Here is a 23,544-nt window from a genome sequence, read left to right on the forward strand (position 1 = left end):
CATCTGCAGTCCTTTTTGGTCTCTGAATCAGATTTTTGCTCAGGTCCCTCAATTTCAGCCAGAAAATACCTGAAATCACAGAAAAACACACAAACTCATAGTAAAGTCCAGAAAAGTGAATTTTAAATAAAAACTAATAAAAATGTACTAAAATCTAACTAAAAGATATCAAAAACATACTAAAAACAATGCCAAAAAGTATACAAATTATCCGCTCATCAAGCACCATGACCTAACGAAGACAGTAGTGCCTGAGCGCGACAGAGCATACGAAGACTAGTGACTATTGCCAAGCTCAAGGAAGAATCTATGATTGTTGAATAAGGTAGAAGTGTGGAGGACTAGAGGACGACGGTGGCGCTTGAGCGCGGCAAATGGTGGCAGTCATTGCGAAGCTAAGGTTTCATGTTTCAGCTTTCTTTTTTGATTTGGGGAGAAGCTGTTAGTGTTTGGAGTTTGGACTGAAGAGAAGGGGAAGGAAGGTCAATAGGTCAGGCATCCAAAAATCTATTTTTTTATAAAGTTCAAAACGGCATCATTTTGGTAAATTGGTCAAGTTCCAGTTCATTCTGACCAGCCATTTTCCAGCCAGATCAGCGATCCATGAGCGGTTGTCAGAATTGCGATTTTTCTACTTGGACCGAATCGTAGAGATGTTTTATTCCGATCGGACCAGTCCGAGCCGTTGGTCCAATTTGATTTTCAAAACCATGCTATTATATTACAAACTACGGGCTTCTATTAAGTCTAAAAAATTAGTAATATGAAATAAAATATTGAATTACTTCTGCATTAATTAAAAGAGAGAGGTCTTAGTGATGAGCGGATAATTTATACGCTTTTTGACATTGTTTTTAGGTAGTTTTTAGTAAGTTCAAGCTACTTTTAGGGATGTTTTCATTAGTTTTTATGTTAAATTCACATTTCTGGACTTTACTATGAGTTTGTGTATTTTTCTATGATTTCAGGTAATTTCTGGCTGAAATTGAGGGACTTGAGCAAAACTCTGAAAAAGGCTGACAAAAGGACTGCTGATGCTGTTAGAATCTGACCTCCCTGCACTCGAAATAGATTTTCTGGAGCTACAGAACTCCAAATGGCGCGCTCTCAATGGCGTTGGAAAGTAGACATCCAGAGCTTTCCCGCAATATATAATAGTCCATACTTTATTCGGAAATTGACGACGTAACTTGGCGTTGAACGCCAAGTACATGCTGCTGTCTGGAGTTAAACGCCAGAAACACGTCATGATCCGGAGTTGAACGCCCAAAACACGTTATAACTCAGCGTTCAACTCCAAGAAAAGCCTCAGCTCGTGGATAGATCAAGCTCAGCCCAAGCATACACCAAGTGGGCCCCGAAAATGGATTTATGCATCAATTACTTACTCATGTAAACCCTAGTAGCTAGTCTAGTATATATAGGACATTTAACTATTGTATTAGACATCTTTTGACAGTTTAATCTCTTGACTGTTTAGTCTTTGATCATTCGGTCTTTTGATCATTCAGGGGGCTGGCCATTCGGCCATGCCTGAACCTTTCACTTATGTATTTTCAACGGTGGAGTTTCTACACACCATAGATTAAGGGTGTGGAGCTCTGCTGTACCTCAAGTTTCAATACAATTATTATTACTTTCTATTCAATTCTCTTTTATTCTTATTCCAAGATATACGTTGCACAAAACTTTGATGAATGTGATGATCCGTGACACTCATCATCATTCTCACCTATGAACGCGCGTGACTGACAACCACTTCCGTTCTACTCTAGGCCGGGCACATATCTCTTAGATTCCCCAACAGAATCTTCGTGGTATAAGCTAGAATTGATGGCGGCATTCATGAGAATTCGAAAGGTCTAAACCTTGTCTGTGGTATTCCGAGTAGGATTCCAGAATTGAATGACTGTGACGAGCTTCAAACTCCTGAAGGCTGGGCGTTAGTGACAGATGCAAAAAAATCAAGGGATTCTATTCCAACCTGATTGAGAACCGACAGATGATTAGTCGTGCTGTGACAGAGCATAGGACCATTTTCACTGAGAGGATGGGATGTAGCCATTGACAACGGTGATGCCCTACATACAGCTTGCCATGGAAAGGAGTAAGAAAGATTGGATGAAAGCAATAAGAAAGTAGAGATTCAAAAGGATTCTAGCATCTCCACACACCTATCTGAAATTCCCATGTTTGATTTACATAAGTATTTCTATCCCTTTTTATTTTCTATTTATTATTAATTTTCGAAACCCATAACCAATTAATCTGCCTAACTGAGATTTACAAGGTGACCATAGCTTGCTTCATACCAACAATCTCTGTGGGATCAACCCTTACTCACGTAAGGTATTACTTGGATGACCCAGTACACTTGCTGGTTAAGTTGAACGGAGTTGTGGAAAGAAAGTGCTGAGTTAGTTTTTATGCACATGCCAAAGAGCCATTATTGTTGATCACAATTTCGTCCACCAAGTTTTTGGCGCCGTTGCAGGGAATTGTTCGAGTATGGACAACTGACGGTTCATCTTGTTGCTCAGATTAGGTAATTTTCTTTTCGAAAATCTTTTTCAAAATTTTTCTTTTATTTTTCGTTTTTCCAAACTTTATTTTTGAAAAAAATTAATAAAAATCCAAAAAATTTAAAAAATCATAAAAATAAAAAATTATTTTGTGTTTCTTGTTTGAGTCTTGAGTTAATTTTTAAGTTTGGTGTCAATTGCATGTTTTAAAAATTTTTCTTGCATTTTTCGAAAATTCCATGCATTCATAGTGTTCTTCATGATCTTCAAGTTGTTCTTGATAAGTCCTCTTGTTTGATCTTGATGTTTTCTTGTTTTGTGTTGTTTGTTGTTTTTCATATGCATTTTTTGTTTGTTAGAGTCCATGCATTAAAGATTTCTAAGTTTGGTGTCTTGCATGTTTTCTTTGCATCAAAAAAATTTTTCAAAAATATGTTCTTGATGTTCATCATGATTTTCAAAGTGTTCTTGGTGTTCATCTTGACATTCATAGTGTTCTTGCATGCATCATGTGTTTTGATCCAAAATTTTTTATGTTTTGGGACATATTTGTGTTTTTCTCTCTCATCTTTAAAAAATAAAAAATATATATATATCTTTTCCTTATTTCCCTCCAAATTTTCGAAATTTTGGGTTGACTTTGTCAAAAATTTTCAAAATTAGTTTTTTCTTACAAGTCAAGTCAAAATTTCAAGTTTAAAAATCTTATCTTTTCAAAAATCATATCTTTTCCATTTTTTTTCTTATTTTCGAAAATTTTAAAAATTATTTTCCAAAATCTTTTTCTTATCTTTTATACCATATTTTCGAAAATATGCTAACAATTAATGTGATTGATTCAAAAATTTGAAGTTTGTTACTTTCTTGTTAAGAAAGGTTCAATCTTTAAATTCTAGAATCTTATCTTGTAGTTTCTTGTTAGTTAAGTCTTTTTAAAAATTAAATCTTTTTCAAAATATCTTTTTTTTAAAATTTTTATCTTATCTTTTTCAAAAACTTTATCTTTTTCAAAATTTGATTTCAAAATATCTTATCTAAACTTCTTATCTTCTTATCTTTTCAAATTTGATTTCAAATCTTTTTCAATCAACTAACTAACTTTTTGTTTGTTTCTTATCTTTTTTCAAAACCACCTAACTACTTTTCCCTCTCTAATTTTCAAAAATACATCTCTCTTTCAAAAAAATTCTTTTTAATTAATTAATTGTTTTAATTTTAATTATATTTTATCTTTAATTTTCGAAAATTACTAACCCCTTTTTTAAAATTATTTTTGAAATTTCCCCTCTCTTTTCTTATTCTATTTAATTATTTAATTACTAACACTTCTCTTCACCTCCCCTATCCTTACTCTTTATACAGACTATTCATTCTTCTTCACTCTTCTCCCCTTTCTTTTTCTACTAACATAAAGGAATCTCTATACTGTGACATAGAGGATTCCTCTTTCTTTTCTTGTTTTCTTCTCTTTCATATGAGCAGGAATAGGGAAAAAGGCTCTCTTGTTGAAATTGATCCTGAACCTGAAAGGACTCTAAAAAGGAAACTAAGAGAAACTAAATTATAACAATCCAGAAACAACCTTTCAGAAATTTTTGAACAAGAGAAGGAGATGGCAGCCGAAAATAATAATAATGCAAGGAGAATGCTTGGTGACTTCACAAAGCCAACATCCAAATTTGATGGAAGAAGCATCTCCATTCCTGCCATTGGAGCCAATAATTTTGAGCTTAAGCCTCAACTAGTTGCTTTAATGCAACAAAACTGTAAGTTTTATGGACTTTCATCTGAAGATCCTTATCAGTTTTTAACTGAGTTCTTGCAAATCTGTGAGACTGTAAAGACGAATGGAGTTGATCCTGAAGTCTACAGACTCATGCTTTTCCCTTTTGCTGTAAGAGACAGAGCTAGAATATGGTTGGATTCACAACCTAAGGATAGCCTGGACTCCTGGGATAAGCTGGTCACAGCCTTCTTGGATAAATTTTTTCCTCCTCAAAAGCTGAGCAAGCTAAGAGTGGATGTTCAAACCTTCAAACAAAAAGATGGTGAATCCCTCTATGAAGCTTGGGAAAGATACAAGCAGCTGACCAAAAGATGTCCATCTGACATGTTTTCAGAATGGACCATATTAGATATATTCTATTATGGTCTCTCTGAATTTTCGAAAATGTCATTGGACCATTCTGCAGGTGGATCTATTCACCTAAAGAAAACGCCTGAAAAGGCTCAAGAACTCATTGACATGGTTGTAAACAACCAATTCATGTACACTTCTGAGAGGAATTCCGTGAATAATGGGATACCTCAGAGGAAGGGAATTATTGAAATTGATGCTCTGAATGCCATATTGGCTCAGAACAAAGTGTTGACTCAATAGGTCAACATGATCTCTCAAAATCTGAATGGATGGCAACATGCATCCAACAGTACTAAAGAGGCAGCTTCTGAAGAAGCTTATGATCCTGAGAACCCTGCCATGGCAGAGGTTAATTACATGGGTGAACCTTATGGAAACACTTATAACTCATCATGGAGAAATCATCCAAATTTCTCATGGAAGGATCAACAAAAGCCTCAACAAGGCTTTAACAATGGTGGACGCAATAGGCTGAGCAATAGCAAGCCTTTTCCATCATCTTCTCAGCAACAGACAGAGAATTCTGAACAAAACACTTCTAATTTAGCCAATCTAGTCTCTGATCTATCAAAGGCCACTTTCAGTTTCATGAGTGAAACAAGATCCTCCATTAGAAATCTGGAGGCACAAGTGGGCCAGCTGAGTAAGAAAGTCATTGAAACTCCTCCCAGTATTCTCCCAAGCAATACAGAGGAGAATCCAAAAGGAGAGTGCAAGGCCATTGATATAATCAATGTGGCCGAATGCACAAGGGAGGAGGAGGACGAAAATCCTAGTGAGGAAGACCTCCTGGGACGTCCCTCAAGCAAGAAAGAGTTTCCTATTAATGATCCAAAGGAATCTGAGGCTCATATAGAGACCATAGAGATTCCATTAAATCTCCTTCTGCCATTCATGAGCTCTGAAGACTATTCTTCCTCTGAAGAGGATGAAAATGTGACTGGAGAGCAAGTTGCTCAATATTTAGGAGCTATCATGAAGCTAAATGCCAAGTTATTTGGTAATGAGACTTGGGAAAGTGAACCTCCCTTGCTCATTAGTGAACTGGATACCTGGATTCAGCAAATTTTACCTCAAAAGAAACAAGATCCTGGCAAGTTTTTGATACCTTGTACCATAGGCACCATGACCTTTGCAAAAGCTCTGTGTGATCTAGGGTCAGGGATAAATCTTATGCCACTCTCTGTAATGGAGCAGCTGGGGATCATTGAGGTACAACCTGCCTTGTTCTCATTACAATTGGCAGACAAGTCATTGAGACAAGCTTATGAAATAGTGGAGGACGTGTTAGTAAAGGTTGAAGGCCTTTACATCCCTGCTGATTTCATAATCTTAGACACTAGGAAGGAAGATGATGAATGCATCATCTTTGGAAGACCTTTCCTAGCTACAGCAGGAGCTGTGATAGATGTCAACAGAGGTGAACTAGTCCTTCAATTGAATGGGGACTACCTTGTGTTTAAGGCACATGGCCATCCCTCTGTGACAAAAGAGAGTAAGCATGAAGAGCTTCTCTCAGTTCAGAGTCAAGAAGAGCCCCCACAGTCGAACTCTAAGTTTGGTGTTGGGAGGCCACAACCAAACTCTAAGTTTGGTGTTAAGACCCCATATCCAAACTCTAAGTTTGGTGTTGGGACTATACAACATTGATCTGATCACCTTGTGGCTCCATGAGAGCCACTGTCAAGCTATTGACATTAAAGAAGCGCTTGTTGGGAGGCAACCCAATTTTATTTATCTAATTTTTATGTTATTTTATTTTATTGTTATTTTGTGTTTTATTAGGTACACGATCATGTGGAGTCACGAAAAAAATACAAAAATTAAAAACAGAATCAAAAACAGCAGAAGAAAAATCACACTCTGGAGGAAGCACAGGCTGGCGTTCAACGCCAGTAAGAAGCATCTGGCTGGCGTTCAACGCCAGAACAGAGCATGAATCTGGCGCTGAACGCCAGAAACAAGCAACATTCTGGCGCTGAACGCCAGGAATGTGCCTAGAAGAAAAGCTGGCACTGAACGCCAGTAACAAGCATGAAACTGGCGTTCAACGCCAGAAACATGCTTTACATGGGCGTTGAACGCCCAGAACGTGCACCACTCGGCGTTTAAACGCCAGAATGATGTGCAAAGGCATTTTACATGCCTATTTTGTGCAGGGATGGAATTCCTTGACACCTCAGAATCTGTGGACCCCACAGGATCACCTCAGGATCTGTGGACCCCACAGGATCCCCACCTAACATATTCCCACCTTACCTCCTAATCCTATTTTCACTCTTCCCCATGTCACACTTCCCAAAAACCCTTCACCAATCACCTCAATCTCTCATCCCAATCACTTATTCACCACTCACATCCATCTACTCTTCCCCATAAACCCCACCTACCTTCAAAATTCAAAAACATTTTTCCACCCAATCCCACCCTAAATGGCCGAACCTACCCTCTCCTCTCTCCCTATATATACCCTTCCATTCTACTTCACTTTCACACAACACTACCCCCTCTACTATACCTTGGCCGAACCCACACTCCTCCTTCTCCTCCATATTTTCTTCTTCTTCTTCTTCTCTTCTTTCTTCTCTTGCTCGAGGACGAGCAATATTTTAAGTTTGGTGTGGTAAAAGCATAAGCTTTTTTTTTTGTTTTTCCATTACCATCAATGGCACCTAAGGCCGGAGAATCCTCTAGAAAAGGAAAAGGGAAGACTAAAGCTTCCACCTCCGAGTCATGGGAGATGGAAAGATTCATCTCCAAGAGCCATCAAGACCACTTCTATGATGTTGTGGCAAAGAAGAAGGTGATCCCTGAGGTCCCTTTCAAACTCAAGAAAAATGAGTATCCGGAGATCCGAAATGAAATCTGAAGAAGAGGTTGGGAAGTCCTAACCAACCCCATGTAACAAGTCGGAATCTTAATGGTTCAAGAGTTCTATGCCAATGCATGGATCACTAGGAACCATGATCAAAGTATGAACCCGAGTCCAAAGAATTATCTCACAATGGTTCGGGGGAAATACTTAGATTTTAGTCCGGAGAATGTGAGATTGGCGTTCCACTTGCCAATGATGCAAGGAGATGAACGCCCCTACACTAGAAGGGTCAACTTTAATCAAAGGTTGGACCAAGTCCTTATGGACATATGTGTGGAAGGAGCTCAATGGAAGAGAGACTCCAAAGGCAAGCCAATCCAACTAAGAAGACTGGACCTCAAGCCTATGGCTAGAGGATGGTTGGAGTTCATTCAACGCTCCATCATTCCCACTAGCAACCGATCTGAAGTTACTGTGGATCGGGCCATCATGATTCATAGCATCATGATTGGAGAGGAAGTAGAAGTTCATGAGGTCATCTCCAATGAATTCTACAAAATAGCTGAAAAGCCCTCCACCATGGCAAGGCTAGCTTTTTCTCACCTCATTTGCCATCTATGTTACTCAGCTGGAGTTATCATAGAAGGAGACATCTCCATTGAAGAGGATAAGCCCATCACCAAGAGGAGGATGGAGCAAGCAAGAGAGACCCTTCACGGTTCTCAAGAGATGCATGAGGAAGCTCATCATCAAGAAATCCCTGAGATGTCTCAAGGGATGCACTTTCCTCCCAACAACTATTGGGAACAACTCAACACTTCTTTAGAAGGTTTGAGCCACAATGTTGAACAATTAAGGGTGGAACATCATGAGCACTCCATCATTCTCCAAGAAATAAGAGAAGACCAAAGAGCAATGAGGGAGGAGCAACAAAGGCAAGGAAGGGACATAGAAGAGCTTAAGGACATTGTTGGTCCTTCAAGAAGAAGACGCCACTAAGGTGGACTCATTCCTTGTTCTTATTTCTCTGTTTTTCGATTTTTATGTTGTATGTTTATCTATGTTTTGTGTCTCTACTTCATGATCATTAGTAGTTAGTAACTATGTCTTAAAGTTATGAATAATTCCATGAATCCTTCACCTCTCTTAAATGAAAAATGCTTTAATTCAAAAGAACAAGAAGTACATGAATTTCGAATTTATCCTTGAATTTAGTTTAATTATATTGATGTGGTGACAATACTTTTGTTTTCTGAATGAATGCTTGAACAGTGCATATTTTTGATCTTGTTGTTTATGAATGTTAAAATTGTTGGCTCTTGAAAGAATGATGAACAAAGAGAAATGTTATTGACAATCTGAAAAATCATGAAAATTGATTCTTGAAGCAAGAAAAAGCAGTGAAAAAGCAAAAGCTTGTGAAAAAAAAAGTGGTGAAAAAAATAGAAAGAAAGAAAGAAAAAACAAGAAGAAAAAGCCAATAGCCCTTAAAACCAAAAGGCAAGGGTAAAAAGAATCCAAGGCTTTGAGCATCAATGGATAGGAGGTCCCAAGGAAATAAAATCCAGGCCTAAGCGGCTAAACTAAGCTGTCCCTAACCATGTGCTTGTGTCATGCAGGTCCAAGTGAAAAGCTTGAGACTGAGTGGTTAAAGTCGTGATCCAAAGCAAAAGAGTGTGCTTAAGAGCTCTGGACACCACTAACTGGGGACTCTAGCAAAGCTGAGTCACAATCTGAAAAGGTTCACCCAGTTATGTGTCTGTGGCATTTATGTATCCGGTGGTAATACTGGAAAACAAAATGCTTAGGGCCACGGCCAAGACTCATAAGTAGCTGTGTTCAAGAATCAACATACTTAACTAGGAAAGTCAATAACACTATCCGAAATTCTAAGTTCCTAGAGAAGCCAATCATTCTGAACTTCAAAGGAAAAAGTGAGATGCCAAAACTGTTCAGAAGCAAAAAGCTACAGGTCCCGCTCATCTAATTAGAATTAATATTCATTGATATTTTGGAATTTCTAGTATATTCTCTTCTTTTTATCCTATTTGATTTTCAGTTGCTTGGGGACAAGCAACAATTTAAGTTTGGTGTTGTGATGAGCGGATAATTTATACGCTTTTTGGCATTGTTTTTAGGTAGTTTTTAGTAAGTTCAAGCTACTTTTAGGGATGTTTTCATTAGTTTTTATGTTAAATTCACATTTCTGGACTTTACTATGAGTTTGTGTGTTTTTCTGTGATTTCAGGTAATTTCTGGCTGAAATTGAGGGACTTGAGCAAAACTCTGAAAAAGGCTGACAAAAGGACTGCTGATGCTGTTGGAATCTGACCTCCCTGCACTCGAAATAGATTTTCTAGATCTATAGAACTCCAAATGGCGCGCTCTCAACGGCGTTGGAAAGTAGACATTCAGAGCTTTTCAGCAATATATAATAGTCCATACTTTATTCGGAAATTGACGACGTAACTTGGCGTTGAACGCCAAGTACATGCTGCTGTCTGGAGTTAAACGCCAGAAACACGTCATAATCCGGAGTTGAACGCCCAAAACACGTTATAACTCGGCGTTCAACTCCAAGAAAAGCCTCAGCTCGTGGATAGATCAAGCTCAGTCCAAGCATACACCAAGTGGGCCCCGGAAATGGATTTATGCATCAATTACTTACTCATGTAAACCCTAGTAACTAGTCTAGTATATATAGGACATTTAACTATTGTATTAGACATCTTTTGACAGTTTAATCTCTTGACTGTTTAGTCTTTGATCATTCGGTCTTTTGATCATTCAGGGGGCTGGCCATTCGGCCATGCCTGAACCTTTCACTTATGTATTTTCAACGGTGGAGTTTCTACACACCAAAAATTAAGGGTGTGGAGCTCTGCTGTACCTCAAGTTTCAATACAATTATTATTACTTTCTATTCAATTCTCTTTTATTCTTATTCCAAGATATACGTTGCACAAAACTTTGATGAATGTGATGATCCGTGACACTCATCATCATTCTCACCTATGAACGCGCATGACTGACAACCACTTCCGTTCTACTCTAGGCCGGGCGCATATCTCTTAGATTCCCCAACAGAATCTTCGTGGTATAAGCTAGAATTGATGGCGGCATTCATGAGAATCCGGAAGGTCTAAACCTTGTCTGTGGTATTCCGAGTAGGATTCCAGGATTGAATGACTGTGACGAGCTTCAAACTCCTGAAGGCTGGGCGTTAGTGACAGACGCAAAAGAATCAAGGGATTCTATTCCAACCTGATTGAGAACCGACAGATGATTAGCCGTGCTGTGACAGAGCATAGGACCATTTTCACTGAGAGGATGGGATGTAGCCATTGACAACGGTGATGCCCTACATACAGCTTGCCATGGAAAGGAGTAAGAAGGATTGGATGAAAGCAATAAGAAAGTAGAGATTCAAAAGGATTCTAGCATCTCCACACGCCTATCTGAAATTCCCACGTTTGATTTACATAAGTATTTCTATCCCTTTTTATTTTCTATTTATTATTAATTTTCGAAACCCATAACCAATTAATCTGCCTAACTGAGATTTACAAGGTGACCATAGCTTGCTTCATACCAACAATCTCTGTGGGATCGACCCTTACTCACGTAAGGTATTACTTGGATGACCCAGTACACTTGCTGGTTAAGTTGAACGGAGTTGTGGAAAGAAAGTGCTGAGTTAGTTTTTATGCACATGCCAAAGAGCCATTATTGTTGATCACAATTTCGTCCACCACTTAGATCCATATTTTTCACCTAATTATTGGTGAGATCATTCTCACTTTTCAAAATGTTACATATATTAAGCGTTTCAATGAACAGTCCTTATAACTGACAAGACTGAGAGTGATATTAGCTCGTTAGTAGATGAATGTCAGGTTAACTTTAGGATAGAACCAGAGTCTCACAATCATGTACATAATCAAACCAAGCTATTTTGGTTCATCGATACAGAGACACTAATTTTTAGACAGTTATGTATATATACAAAAATATGTCCGTTGTCAAATCATATACTTGGGACAACAATATTTCTTTACAAGTCCATAACAACATAGGAAGTATTTGTTGTTGCTTTGAAATTTCGAACAACTAAATAATTATATTCAATTTGACCGTGGCAGTATGACACTTAACAACTTAACATGTCAGTTCATCACTCCAACGTATCAGTTAGGTAATTTTCATTACTAGTTTAATGGTAGAGACAACGGATAAACGCATTTTTTCACGAAAAATAAAATTAGAGGTTTAAGTGTCTTTTTTTTTCTTTTCTTTTCTTTTCTTTTCTTTTTTTTTTTTTGCAAAGGGTCATGTTCTCTTTTGTCAAAATGGATTAAGTTCGGGTTGGCTTTTCAATTTTTTTTTTTTTTTTTTATCAAAAGTTCCTATAGAACATGAATTATGAAGGAGCCTTAAGTGGTAAGTTTTTTTTTTTTTTTTACGGTTAGAAGTGACAGACTCTGGGACTAGGGCTGGCAATGGGTAGGATAGGGTAGGGTTTGGACTCTACCCTAATCCTACCCACAGGTTGAAAACTTTTTAAAATTTTACCCTACCCTACCCACGAGTTGAGAATTTCTCAATTCTAATCCTACCTGCACTCTAAAGTTCTAAACCCTAACTTACTCGTAAAAAAATAAAAAAATTTCAAATAAATATAAAATTCAACTATTCCAAATTTTATACATATTAATAAAATAGAAAAAAAATTCTAAGTTCAAAATAAAATTAAAAATAATAAAATTTTAAAAAAATATAACAAAATTACAAACAATATATATGATCATCAATTAGTTTAGTCATTATTTCAAGTTGTTATAAGAGAAAGATTGTGGGTTCAACACTCATTTTTTTCATTATATACATAACTTTTATAGGGTAAGATAAAGTATACCCTAAACCCGTACCTTATCCAAACGGTCCAAGACAAGTTGACGAGAAAGATGTTATTTTTCATTTTTGGATGTGAAATATATAGATTAAAATTTGTAATTACATAATAGTTTTCAAAAAATAATATATTAAATTAAGAATTTAATTTTGATATACTGTGAGTTTAAAATAATTTTACACGTAAATTCAATTACATAACACCACATCATTAAAAATAATTACCTGTCACATTAAACACGTGAATAATTATCTAAAAGAAGGGATGTGATTGTACGACCATATAAAACATTTTATACTATTATTTCATCAAAATTAAACTCTTAAATTAATCTCAAAATAACTATTTGAATAATATTTCTTAAATTGTAAGTATGCCAAATTATGAGGTGTTTAATTTTTTCGGCTGCTCATTAGTTCTCTATAAAAAAAATTAATCTATCACAAATTCGTTACCGAAAAGACCTAGTTTGGTAGATTGTATATTTTCCTGCAATTTTATTTATTTATTTATTTATTTATTTATTTATTTGTCAGATTGCATGAAGTTTCCATATGGTGACTACTAATTTGTTTCTTGCACAATCTCTTGTTGATTTTCTGTACTAAAATTTTCTAATTATTGCGATCATAGCTTTGGTTGCGTAAATGTGTTCGTTTTTTACATAAGTAAATTAAGTTGGTCACTCTTAACTTGCAATATTCATTAATTGAAATTTCCTTTTATTGGTACATCATTTTGGAAACACTAACCTCTAGCTACTATATGACCAAAAATGCACATTTGGAATTTCCCCTGACAAAATGCATACTGAAATTTCATTAGTAAAAAGTATGAAAATAATTTAATTTAAAACGCTAACACTAAAATAATTTTTACTAAAATAATTTTTTTAATGTCATTTAATCACATTTTATCACCATCCAATTATGAATACACCACCGATAAAATCATTTTTTTACAAATTAAGAAAACTAGTTAGATCTTATATGTATTATTTAAAGAAATAATAATAATAATAATAGAGTAGTGCTAGGGAGCCAATGGCCTAAGTGTACAATGGTTAAATCTTTGGTTTATAATTTTGGGTTCACCAAGGTTCGAACTCTTGACCTTCCGGATCTAAAATTCTAATATCATGTCCTAAAACCACTCATCCCAAAAATGTAACCTGACGGGACAATATAACACTAATAATCATATCTCTAATACTTTCTAAACCTTCATTGTACGCTTAGATCATTGGTTCTCTATATTTTCTCATAATAATAATATGAACGAGTCATACTCCAAAGTTTTCACTCTTCTCTTTCGCACCGGATTTCTTTTAATAAATAAAATAAATATAATAATTATTAATATTAAATGTGGGACTATTATATTTTTATTTCATATTACATATTTTGTTTACAATAGAATCGAGATAATTAATCATTTTTTTAGATATTCTATTTGAAAAATTACGTTAATACATATCTTTTTTATATTATAATACAGTTTGGATCGATTTAAAAAATAAAAATAAATATAATTTGTTATCATTTGAATTATATTGGTTTGATTTTTTAATTTTATTCAAATGATTGCGATTTGTAAAGTATCAATTTAAATTTTTTTAATCTAATAACCACTCAAATTGTTGTTATTTGAATTAGATTGGTTTATATCATATCTAAATTTTAAAGTTTAAATTTTTTATTCAAAATCATAGTTTATCCAAAATTTAAATTTTAAAAAATTATAATTTAGATCATATCTCAACTGAATTTTAAATTTATCATATTATTATTATTATCCCTTCGTTGCTTTAGAAGAATTCTGATTCTTCTAATACATCAAGAGAAACAAGTCTTGTATTTTCTGTTATATATTTTCTTTCTTTGGAATTTTGACAGATATTCCATTCTTCTCTGTTCAGTCATAAAGATCTTACACCATTCAAATTTCGAAGCCCTAGATTTTGCTGACCTCTTACACCGTTTTAAGATTCTGACACGTCATCATCATATTAAGTAACGACAAATAATGAGAGGCACACAAATTCTTCCATGTAACTTGCCACGCCGAACAACTCCTCAATTGCCAAATCCCAACTTAATTTAAAAGCAACAAACATTTAAAGTGATGTACATCAAATCAACCAATGGGAAATTGAAGATTAGAACAAATTGAGAAAACAAAACCAACCAACACGACACTCTTAAAAAGTATTTAAGTACTAGGATTAGGGACAAGAAGGAAGAACCACCTCATTGTTTCCCTTCTCTTGAGAAGATAAAAAAAAGTTTATATTATACTTGTTTTAACAGGGAAGGAATATTACTCGGAAGAAACTAGTAAGACTTCTTTTTACTTATACTTGCCAATCTCCAATCCTCAATTTTAATAGAATTTTGATCTGTTCTTGTTACTGAATTCAAGTGCTCAATTATTAATTGGTTCCTTCTAATGCTTGCTTCAGTTTCTGTTTTTCTGTTGAATTACATCATAGTTGGCATTAGGTGATAGGGTTATCCATGTTGCAAAACTAATTTTCAATCATTATTATTTACCTATTTTATTTGGGGATGGATGCTGAGAAAGTGAGGATGAACTTGGTAGCATACTAGCATGTTTCTGGGGTTTGATTATGTCAACTCAGTTAAGATCTGATTCATGTATGGTCTTGACTAGTCTTTAATTGTTGGGACAAGAGGAAAGAAAGGATGTTGAATATCTAATTTGATAACACTGGTCTATTAAGATAGCATCTTATATTCATGTGATCTTCAGTCTAAGATCTTAGGTTTCAATTTAACAATTTAGAAATATTACAGGAAACATGGAAGGAAAAATGGGACTCTTGTTCCTTGTCATGTTGTGTTCTGCCTGGGCTTGTGGTGCAAGAGAATTGCCAAACTCGGCGAATTCTGGTAAGTCATAACACTGATCATTGTTATCATTCTTGGCTTTCATTGCTTTTGCAGTATCCTGCTTAATATAAAGCTCTTATCTTTTATCAATATTGGTGAAAGTTAAATGTTAGAATATAATTAGGATCAATTAGCATCATTTAGCATATCTGAATATCTTTATTATTTCGATTCTCTTAGTACCTATAAATACCTTTATATATTGTATCATTTTAGACAATTCGGATACACTCAATAATACACAAATCCTTTTAGTCTCTTGTTTCTAACATTAAATATTCGTAGCAGTAAACTATTCATAGCGCAAAGTTTATTGTTTATTGGTTTTGGTGGGATAAAGTAAAATTATGTAAGTGAACAGATGGGGTGGAATATAAATTTTTTGGATCAGTTGTGTAAATTTTACAGCAATTGCCTTGAATGAGGCATAAAAAATTGGCCAAAATAGGATTCTAGAGGTCTTGAATAGGTTAGTTAGTCTCCTTCATACCGATTCTTTGAAGAATTATTGGAACGAAGACGAGGAATGTTTTCTTATCTTGATTTGGGTTTATTTCATTAACAGAAATAAGAAAATAGGATGACTTATGCTTTGGATAGCAGGTTGTTAAGTTTGTTGTTTAACGCGATTCGTTCTTGGCCTGGTGTTGGCAACAGCTTAGTGATTGCATAAAACATGTATTTTCTTTATTCAATTTCATCTTATTGATGTATGTTTGGAAATGCAGAATTGAGTAAAAAACAAGATGTGTGTACACTTTGTGCGGAATATGCTGCCAAGGCACTTGAATATCTAAACCAAAACAAGACTCAGAGTGAGATCATTGAAATCCTTCACAACACTTGCACCCAGCTTCACTCTTTCGAGCGCAAGGTTCGACATAATTTCAATCTCTTATTTCTTCAGATGTTATAATGTCTCACAAAAACCCCCTACTTAATCTCTCATATCCAATGTGTATTTAGTTCTTTTATCTCTTTTGCATTCTACAGTGTGTCACTTTGGTGGATTATTATGCTCCACTTTTCTTTTCCGAAATAGCTACAATTAGTCCCGGAGAATTCTGCCACAAGGTCAACCTCTGTGAACGCACTGCGAAAATTTCACTACAAATTCAAGAAAATAGCTGCGACTTTTGCGAAGATGCTATGTCAGCTCTATTGGCTAAGCTGAAAGATCCTGACACTGAGGTAAGTAATTTCATCCGCTGCTGCTACTCCAATGAAGTTTGAGATGTGATTCATGTGAAATTTTCATATCACAAGTTTGAAACATGTTACATTCTTTTAGTTGAGAAAGTCTATCGTTTTGAAGCCAAATACAAAAGGATATTGAATAGAAATATGGATCCAAGTGAAAATATATATGTAGTACTTAGATTTCTCTGTCATTTTTATTCTCTAAGAAGCCCTATAGTATCTTGAATGAACAACTAACCATTTATTCTAATATTTCAGCTGGAAGTCATTGAGACGTTGCTGAAGGTATGCGATACGGTCGACAAGTATGCGAATAAGGTCAGAAAAATCTTTTTTAATGTGTCATGGAATCTGTCCTTTGATTCAAATTCTGAAATCCATAGAAATTTCCTTGTAATGATGATTTCATGGATTCCGGATTGTCACCACCATCCATTATGCAGCAACAAATTCTAACATTTTATCAGACGCGATTAACTACCTTTCCAGCTATGCAAGTTAGTTTCTTAGGTGATATGCCAAGTTGAAATTGGTGCGTTGTATACTAATTCAGGTACACGTCGCTCCAAGTTCAACTCGGTGCATCGTAGCATCGTTCGCTAGGCAAACAAACATGCATACCCAAGAGAAATTTTGAAGTGTGATATAGGAAGTGCTAAGACTTGAGAAAATAATTTCCTTAACTTTGAATTGTCTTTTTTTTTTTCCATTTTCTTCAGTGCAAGAGGATGGTTTTCGAGTATGGACCATTGATTTTCAACAATGCTCAGAAGTTCTTGGAGAAAACAGATGTATGCACTGCATTACATGCTTGCAAGGATGATATAGCAGTTAGCCACAAAGCCCTTCTTTCTGACTCCTAAATTCTTATTGAAAAAAAGAGTGTTACTTCTGAATTTGTGGTGTTCTTATTAGGGGAAAGATTGCTATTAACCCTTCATAAGCGAGAGAGCCAGAGTTTAAATTTGATGCATTGTCGCTGTTAAGCAAAGTTTGTTACATTGTTACTCTACTTTCAATATAGTAGTTTGTCATAGTTAACTATCTCAAATGATTTAATAATTTGTGCTTACATGGTGGAGTCTCAAAAGTAAAACATTATATGTTGTATTTAAATTTATGGAAATTAAAATCCTTCTTGCCTTCAATTCATTTACTCTCTATCTGTCTTGAAATTTCGTCACATGAACATTCTTCTTGTATCTACCATTCCATTTCATAATTATTTGCTCTTGTCTCTTGTAAGACAAATAATTGGTGCTACTATTTTTTCTCTCTCTTTTTTTTTCTTTTCCCTTCTTTTTGAGATATACGTGGTGTTTTATGAGCCAGAACACTGAGTACAATACTGAAAATTGTTGGCCCTCATGTACCAAATCTAAATCAACTCAAAATCCATGCGTGTTTCGTGTGTTGTGGTACAATTTCAAACAGAATCAACAAACATCTGAAGTTCTTGCAATGCAATAATCTTTCTAGGCTGAACAATAATCTGGAATCAAGACAAGGATCTTTGAAGCTGGGGACACGTGTGGAACAAGTGTCTTTCCTAGTTTCCGTTCGTTCTGGACCGTTTAATTAGTTTTTGCGCCGAACTCCAACACGCTGGACCCTTAATTAGTTAATAATAATATTAGTATTACTATTTATTTACACTAACGGTACATAGCCGGTCCCAAGCCCGGATAAAGGAGGAGGGTTGTGTTAGGTCTTCGGCAACCAACATAAAATTATAGCCGAACCCCCATGACATGAATCAAAGACATTATTGCGCTAAAGCTAGGTCGTTGCCCAGAAGCAACGCGCCGTATGGCTCGAGTACGGTGTTAAAGCAAGAGCCGCTGCATCGGTACCCGGATGTAGTGTTAAATGAGCAAGGGTTTCGCGTTTTCGTGAACGGACGAGGGTAAATAAGCTAGTTCACAAAGTAAAAGGTAAAGGTCGAAACGATAGAAGGTTGAGATTTGGGACATGGAATATAGGCACGCTAACAAGAAAGTCCATGGAGGTGGTAGACACCATGACAAGGAGGAAGATTAACATTATGTGCCTACAAGAAACGAAATGGGTTGGTGCAAAGGCTAGGGAATTGGATACTTCTGGTTTCAAACTTTGGTATACAGGAAAAGTGAAGAATAGGAATGGGGTTGGAATAATTGTGAATAAGCAGTGGAAGAAGGACGTAGTGGATGTTAAGAGGGTGGGAGATCGGATCATCTCTATCAAACTTGTGGTGGAGGGAGGTGCTTTCCATGTGATTAGCGCCTATGCACCGCAAGTGGGTTCAGACGAATAATACAAGATTAGGTTTTGGGAGGATCTAGAGAGTTTGGTTCAAGGCATACCTTTGGGAGACAAGATTTTCTTAGGAGGAGATTTAAATGGCCATGTTGGGAGAGAAGTGACTGGATATGGGAGTATTCACGGAGGCCATGGTTTCGGGGTGATCAATGCCGAGGGTAAAACTATTTTGGACTTTTCCTCAACCTTTGATCTCATCGCAAATACATGTTTTAAAAAGAGAGACGAACATCTTATAACCTATAAGAGTGGCATGACAAGCTCTCAAATCGACTTCTTCTTGTTGAGGAGAGTCAACCGAAAATTTTGCATTAACTGTAAAATTATTCCGGGAGAGAGTTTGACAACACAACATAGGGTGCTCGCCATGGAGCAAAAGTTGAGGAAAAGACATCATACGAAGAATCCAAGGACGAGGTGGTGGCGGATGAAAGGTGGGGAACAAAAAAGCTTCCTAAGACGGGTAGGAGAAGAGGCAAAGTGGGATGGGAATGGAAGCGCGGAAGAGATGTGGAGGGAGATGGCAGAAGTTATTAGAAGAACAGTGAAAGAAAGTTTTGGTGAATCTAAAGGAATAGGACCAAGAGACAAAGAGTCCTGGTGGTGGAATGCGAGTATACAAGAAAAGATAAAGATAAAAAGGGAATGCTTTAAAGAGTGGTCTTTATGTCGCAATGCAGATAACTGGGAAAAATATAAGGCGGCTAAGAAAGAGACAAAAGTGGCTGTAAGTGAAGCAAGAACAAGAGCATATGAGGGTCTCTACCAGTCTTTGGGCACGAAAGAAGGAGAAAAAGGTATATATAGAATCGCAAAGAGCCGGGAAAGAAGAACGAGAGATTTGGATCAGGTTAAGTGCATAAAGGATAAGGATGGAGAGGTGTTGCCTCAAGAGGAGAAGATTAATGAAAGGTGGAAGAGCTACTTCTACGAGTTATTTAATGAGGGACAGAAGACTCTTCCGAGCCTTGGTCAATTATGTACAAGGAAAAAAGATCAAAACTTTGACTACTATCGAAGGATTCGAGACTTCGAGGTAAAAGAAGCTCTAAAGCAGATGAAAAATGGCAGGGCAGTAGGACCTGATAATATCCCGATTGAGGTTTGGAAGGGTCTTGGAGAAAAAGGCATCAACTGGTTAACCAAGCTTTTTAATGAGATTTTAGGGTCAAAGAAGATGCCTGATGAGTGGAGAAAGAGCACATTGGTACCTATCTACAAGAATAAGGGGGATATACAAAGTTGCGAAAACTATAGAGGGATTAAGCTTATGAGTCATACTATGAAGTTATGGGAAAGGGTGATAGAACGGAGGTTGAGAAAAGAGACACAAGTAACAGAGAACCAATTTGGATTTATGCCAGGCAGATCTACCACTGAAGCGATATACCTATTAAGAAGGATGATGGAGAGGTATCATAGTAATAAAAAGGATCTACATATATGGTGTTTATTGATTTGGAAAAAGCGTATGATAGGGTACCAAGGGAGGTCTTATGGAAGGTTTTAGAAAAGAGGAGAGTAAGGATCGCATATATTCGGGCAATTAAAGACATGTATGATGGGGCCACAACTAGTGTGAAGACTCAAGGTGGTGCGACAGAGGAATTTTCTATTGGTATAGGATTACACCAGGGATCATCCTTAAGTCCATACCTTTTCACATTAGTCTTGGAAGTACTCACAGAGCACATCCAAAAGCCTGTGCCATGGTGCATGCTTTTTGCCGATGATATCGTCCTTATGGGAGAGTCAAGAGAAGACCTAAATAAGAAGTTGGAGTTATGGAGAGAAGCTTTAGAAGTGTATGGTCTGCGCATAAGCCGTAGCAAGACGGAATATATGGAATGTAAGTTCAGTCTGAGAAGGAAAAACCCCAATATAGAGGTGAAGATTGGAGAAAACATCCTACGAAAAGTTAAAAGTTTTAAGTATCTTGGGTGCATCATACAGGATAATTGAGAAATTGAACAGGATGTAAATCATAAGATTCAAGCAGGTTGGTCAAAATGGCGGAGTGCATCTGGTTTTATATGCGACAAAAAAGTGCCTTTAAAACTTAAAGGTAAATTATATCGCACCACTATAAGACCGGCTATGCTGTATGGTACGGAGTGTTGGGCGGCTAAAGGGGAGCACGAACATAAGCTGAGTGTGGCAGAGATGAAGATGTTGAGATGGATGAGTGGTCATACGCGATTGGATAAAATAAGGAATGAAGATATAAGGGAGAGAATTGGAGTAGCACCCATTGTGGAAAAGATGGTTGAATCGCGTCTCGGGTGGTTTGGACATGTGAGGAGAAGACCGATAGAACATCCAGTCAGGAGGGTGGATGAGATGAAAGATGGACAAAGGGCGAAAGGCAGAGGAAGACCTAAGAAGACCATCCATGAAGTGGTCAAACGAGATCTACATGTAAACGGTCTCTCTGTAGACATGATACATGATAGAGCACAATGGCGTCGTTTGATTCATGTAGCCGACCCCACTTAGTGGGACAAGACTTTGTTATTGTTGTTTGTTTGATAATACGCCACTGTTAAATGTGCCAGCGTTTTTTTTAATTAAATTAAATGAATTGATTCAATTACTGATTGGCCTAACAAAAATTATCTACACAAAATGTGCATGAATAATTGAATCACATATTTCTTCAAGAAGAAGAAAAAATTATGAAAACCAAATCAGTTTATCAAATTGGTATTAGAAGTTCAAAAATTCAATCGAGATTCATCCAAGATTGAATCAGAAATAATAAAATATATAATTCTTTCAAAAAATTGATTTTTTGTAAATTTTTATTTTAAATACTAAAAAATTACAATGATTTAGCCGGTTAATGGGTTTTTAACCGATTTTTTGTCAAATAATTTTTAATTTGAATCACATCGGTCTAATAATCGATTTTTGATTAACCAAATCAAACTAGTCAGTTTAGCTCGAATCTCAAAACCATGAAAAATAATAAGAAAAAGCCAATCTCAATTTAGGTAAAAACAAAAAAAAAAGTTTAATTTTAAAAATAGAAAGGATATCCAAATAAAATTATGAAAACAAACTTTTCTATTTTAAAATAAAAGTTATGAATTTTTTATTTTTTAAAAACATTAACAAAAAACATTCATCTTTATTATCCATTTTCCCTCTTTTTTCTTTTATATTTATGTGTCAAGTACAAATCAAAACACAAGTCCTCAACACACGATGGAAACAATTGCCCAACAAAATTAATTAAGTGTTTAACTCTTGTAGCCAATGTTAATTGGACAACAACACAACACTGTTATTTGTCCCCTCTCTTTTTTGGTTGTTCACAATATTTTCCATCCTGATAGGTTAAGCACTAATTCATTGCGAATCTGAACTCTATTTAAGTATTTGTCATTGGCCAATGAGTACTATATACATAAAGCGAGATTCGAATACTCGACACTTGATTAATCGAACAAATAATCTGACTACTCGACCAACCCCATTTAGTTTTTTGTTCCCCTCTCTGTTGAGGGTCCACAGTAGTGTGATTTTCACGTCTGTGAGTTTCATATCATGACAATATCAATAGCATATGGTTTTCATCAGTATCTGGATGTGTGTTGTGTAGTGCCTGGTACTAGCAGCTAACATTAATAATTTTATGGAAAAAGTCCAGCCTATAATTAATTATAAGGTGATGCTTCTTGGAACTTTGATATTTGGATGTGGTTTTTTGTGGAGTGAAGCAACCCACTTCAACTTAGCACCATGTCCCACTTGTGGTACCAAGTTAGAATCTTATTTTTAAAATTTTTAAGTGAATAAAGTTTGAATACAATTTTCAATTTTGAGAACATAAAAGAGTTTAATTTTGATATATAGACAGTATAAAATATTTATACAGTCGTGTAATTACAACCGTTTTATTTTATGACAATTCACGCGATAAATATAAAATATAGTTATTTTTTCTAATATAGCGTTATGTGATTAGATGCACGTTTAAAACAATTTTATACTAATAATGCATCAAAACAACTGTACCGCCGCAATATTTTGAGGCTTTAAAAAAAATTATGGTTTAAAACGGCTACAATTTTCTACCCGATATTTAATTAAAAAAAAATTGAAAAATTAAGGTAGTTTATTAACTCACTAAAATTTGTTAACTACTTCTGAAGAATTTCGGATAACATGCATAAAATTCTAGATTCAATTAATTTGCCGATATTTAACTCCACAAAAAAATTAGTAAATCTCTGTAAAGTTAGGGGAAGAAAAGAAAGTGAATGTAGAAAAGAAAGTGAATGTAATAATAAGAGTAAAATTTCATTTTGACCTTTGATAAAAATTTTATAAAATTTTTATTTTGTTCTTTAACGAAAGTATGGATTTGGATCCTCTAAATTTTGAATTTTACTTTAGAGAGTAAAGTGTGATCTCTCACCATTTATTTTATAGGTGAGACCAAGAATAAATATGAAAGAGAAACTATTCAAGGGTAGAAGATCATACTTTACTCTCTAAAGTGAAATTCAAACTTTAGAGGATCTAAATTTCGAAAGTATAATTCTATTGCGACTTTTGATAATTAAATTTCGTCAGGCATTCTAATCCTTCTGTCAAAGTTTTTGTCAATAGGAGGAGTATAACTCCAACCCGACTCTTAATCATCACCAATATTTATCCCTATTTTTTGCATTCTCTCTTTGTTTTTTTCCATTATTTTTGGCCACCATCATCACCAACATCCACTACTATTCTCT

At 35.6% G+C, this 23,544-nt stretch overlaps 1 protein-coding gene across 1 annotated transcript; it reads left to right on the top strand.

The window, feature by feature from the left end:
* The first annotated feature begins 14,496 nt into the window (after positions 1 to 14,496).
* Positions 14,497 to 17,653, top strand: LOC130977006 (uncharacterized). Its single transcript, XM_057901993.1, has 6 exons — positions 14,497 to 14,725; positions 15,206 to 15,301; positions 16,030 to 16,175; positions 16,295 to 16,492; positions 16,760 to 16,819; positions 17,221 to 17,653. The coding sequence occupies exons 2-6, from the start codon at positions 15,211 to 15,213 to the stop codon at positions 17,362 to 17,364; spliced, it is 639 nt and encodes a 212-aa protein (XP_057757976.1). The 5' UTR covers positions 14,497 to 14,725; positions 15,206 to 15,210; the 3' UTR covers positions 17,365 to 17,653.
* The last annotated feature ends 5,891 nt before the right edge of the window (positions 17,654 to 23,544 follow it).

This window comes from Arachis stenosperma, chromosome 4 (genome assembly GCF_014773155.1).
Source record: "Arachis stenosperma cultivar V10309 chromosome 4, arast.V10309.gnm1.PFL2, whole genome shotgun sequence".
In the NCBI taxonomy this organism is placed as follows: domain Eukaryota; kingdom Viridiplantae; phylum Streptophyta; class Magnoliopsida; order Fabales; family Fabaceae; genus Arachis; species Arachis stenosperma.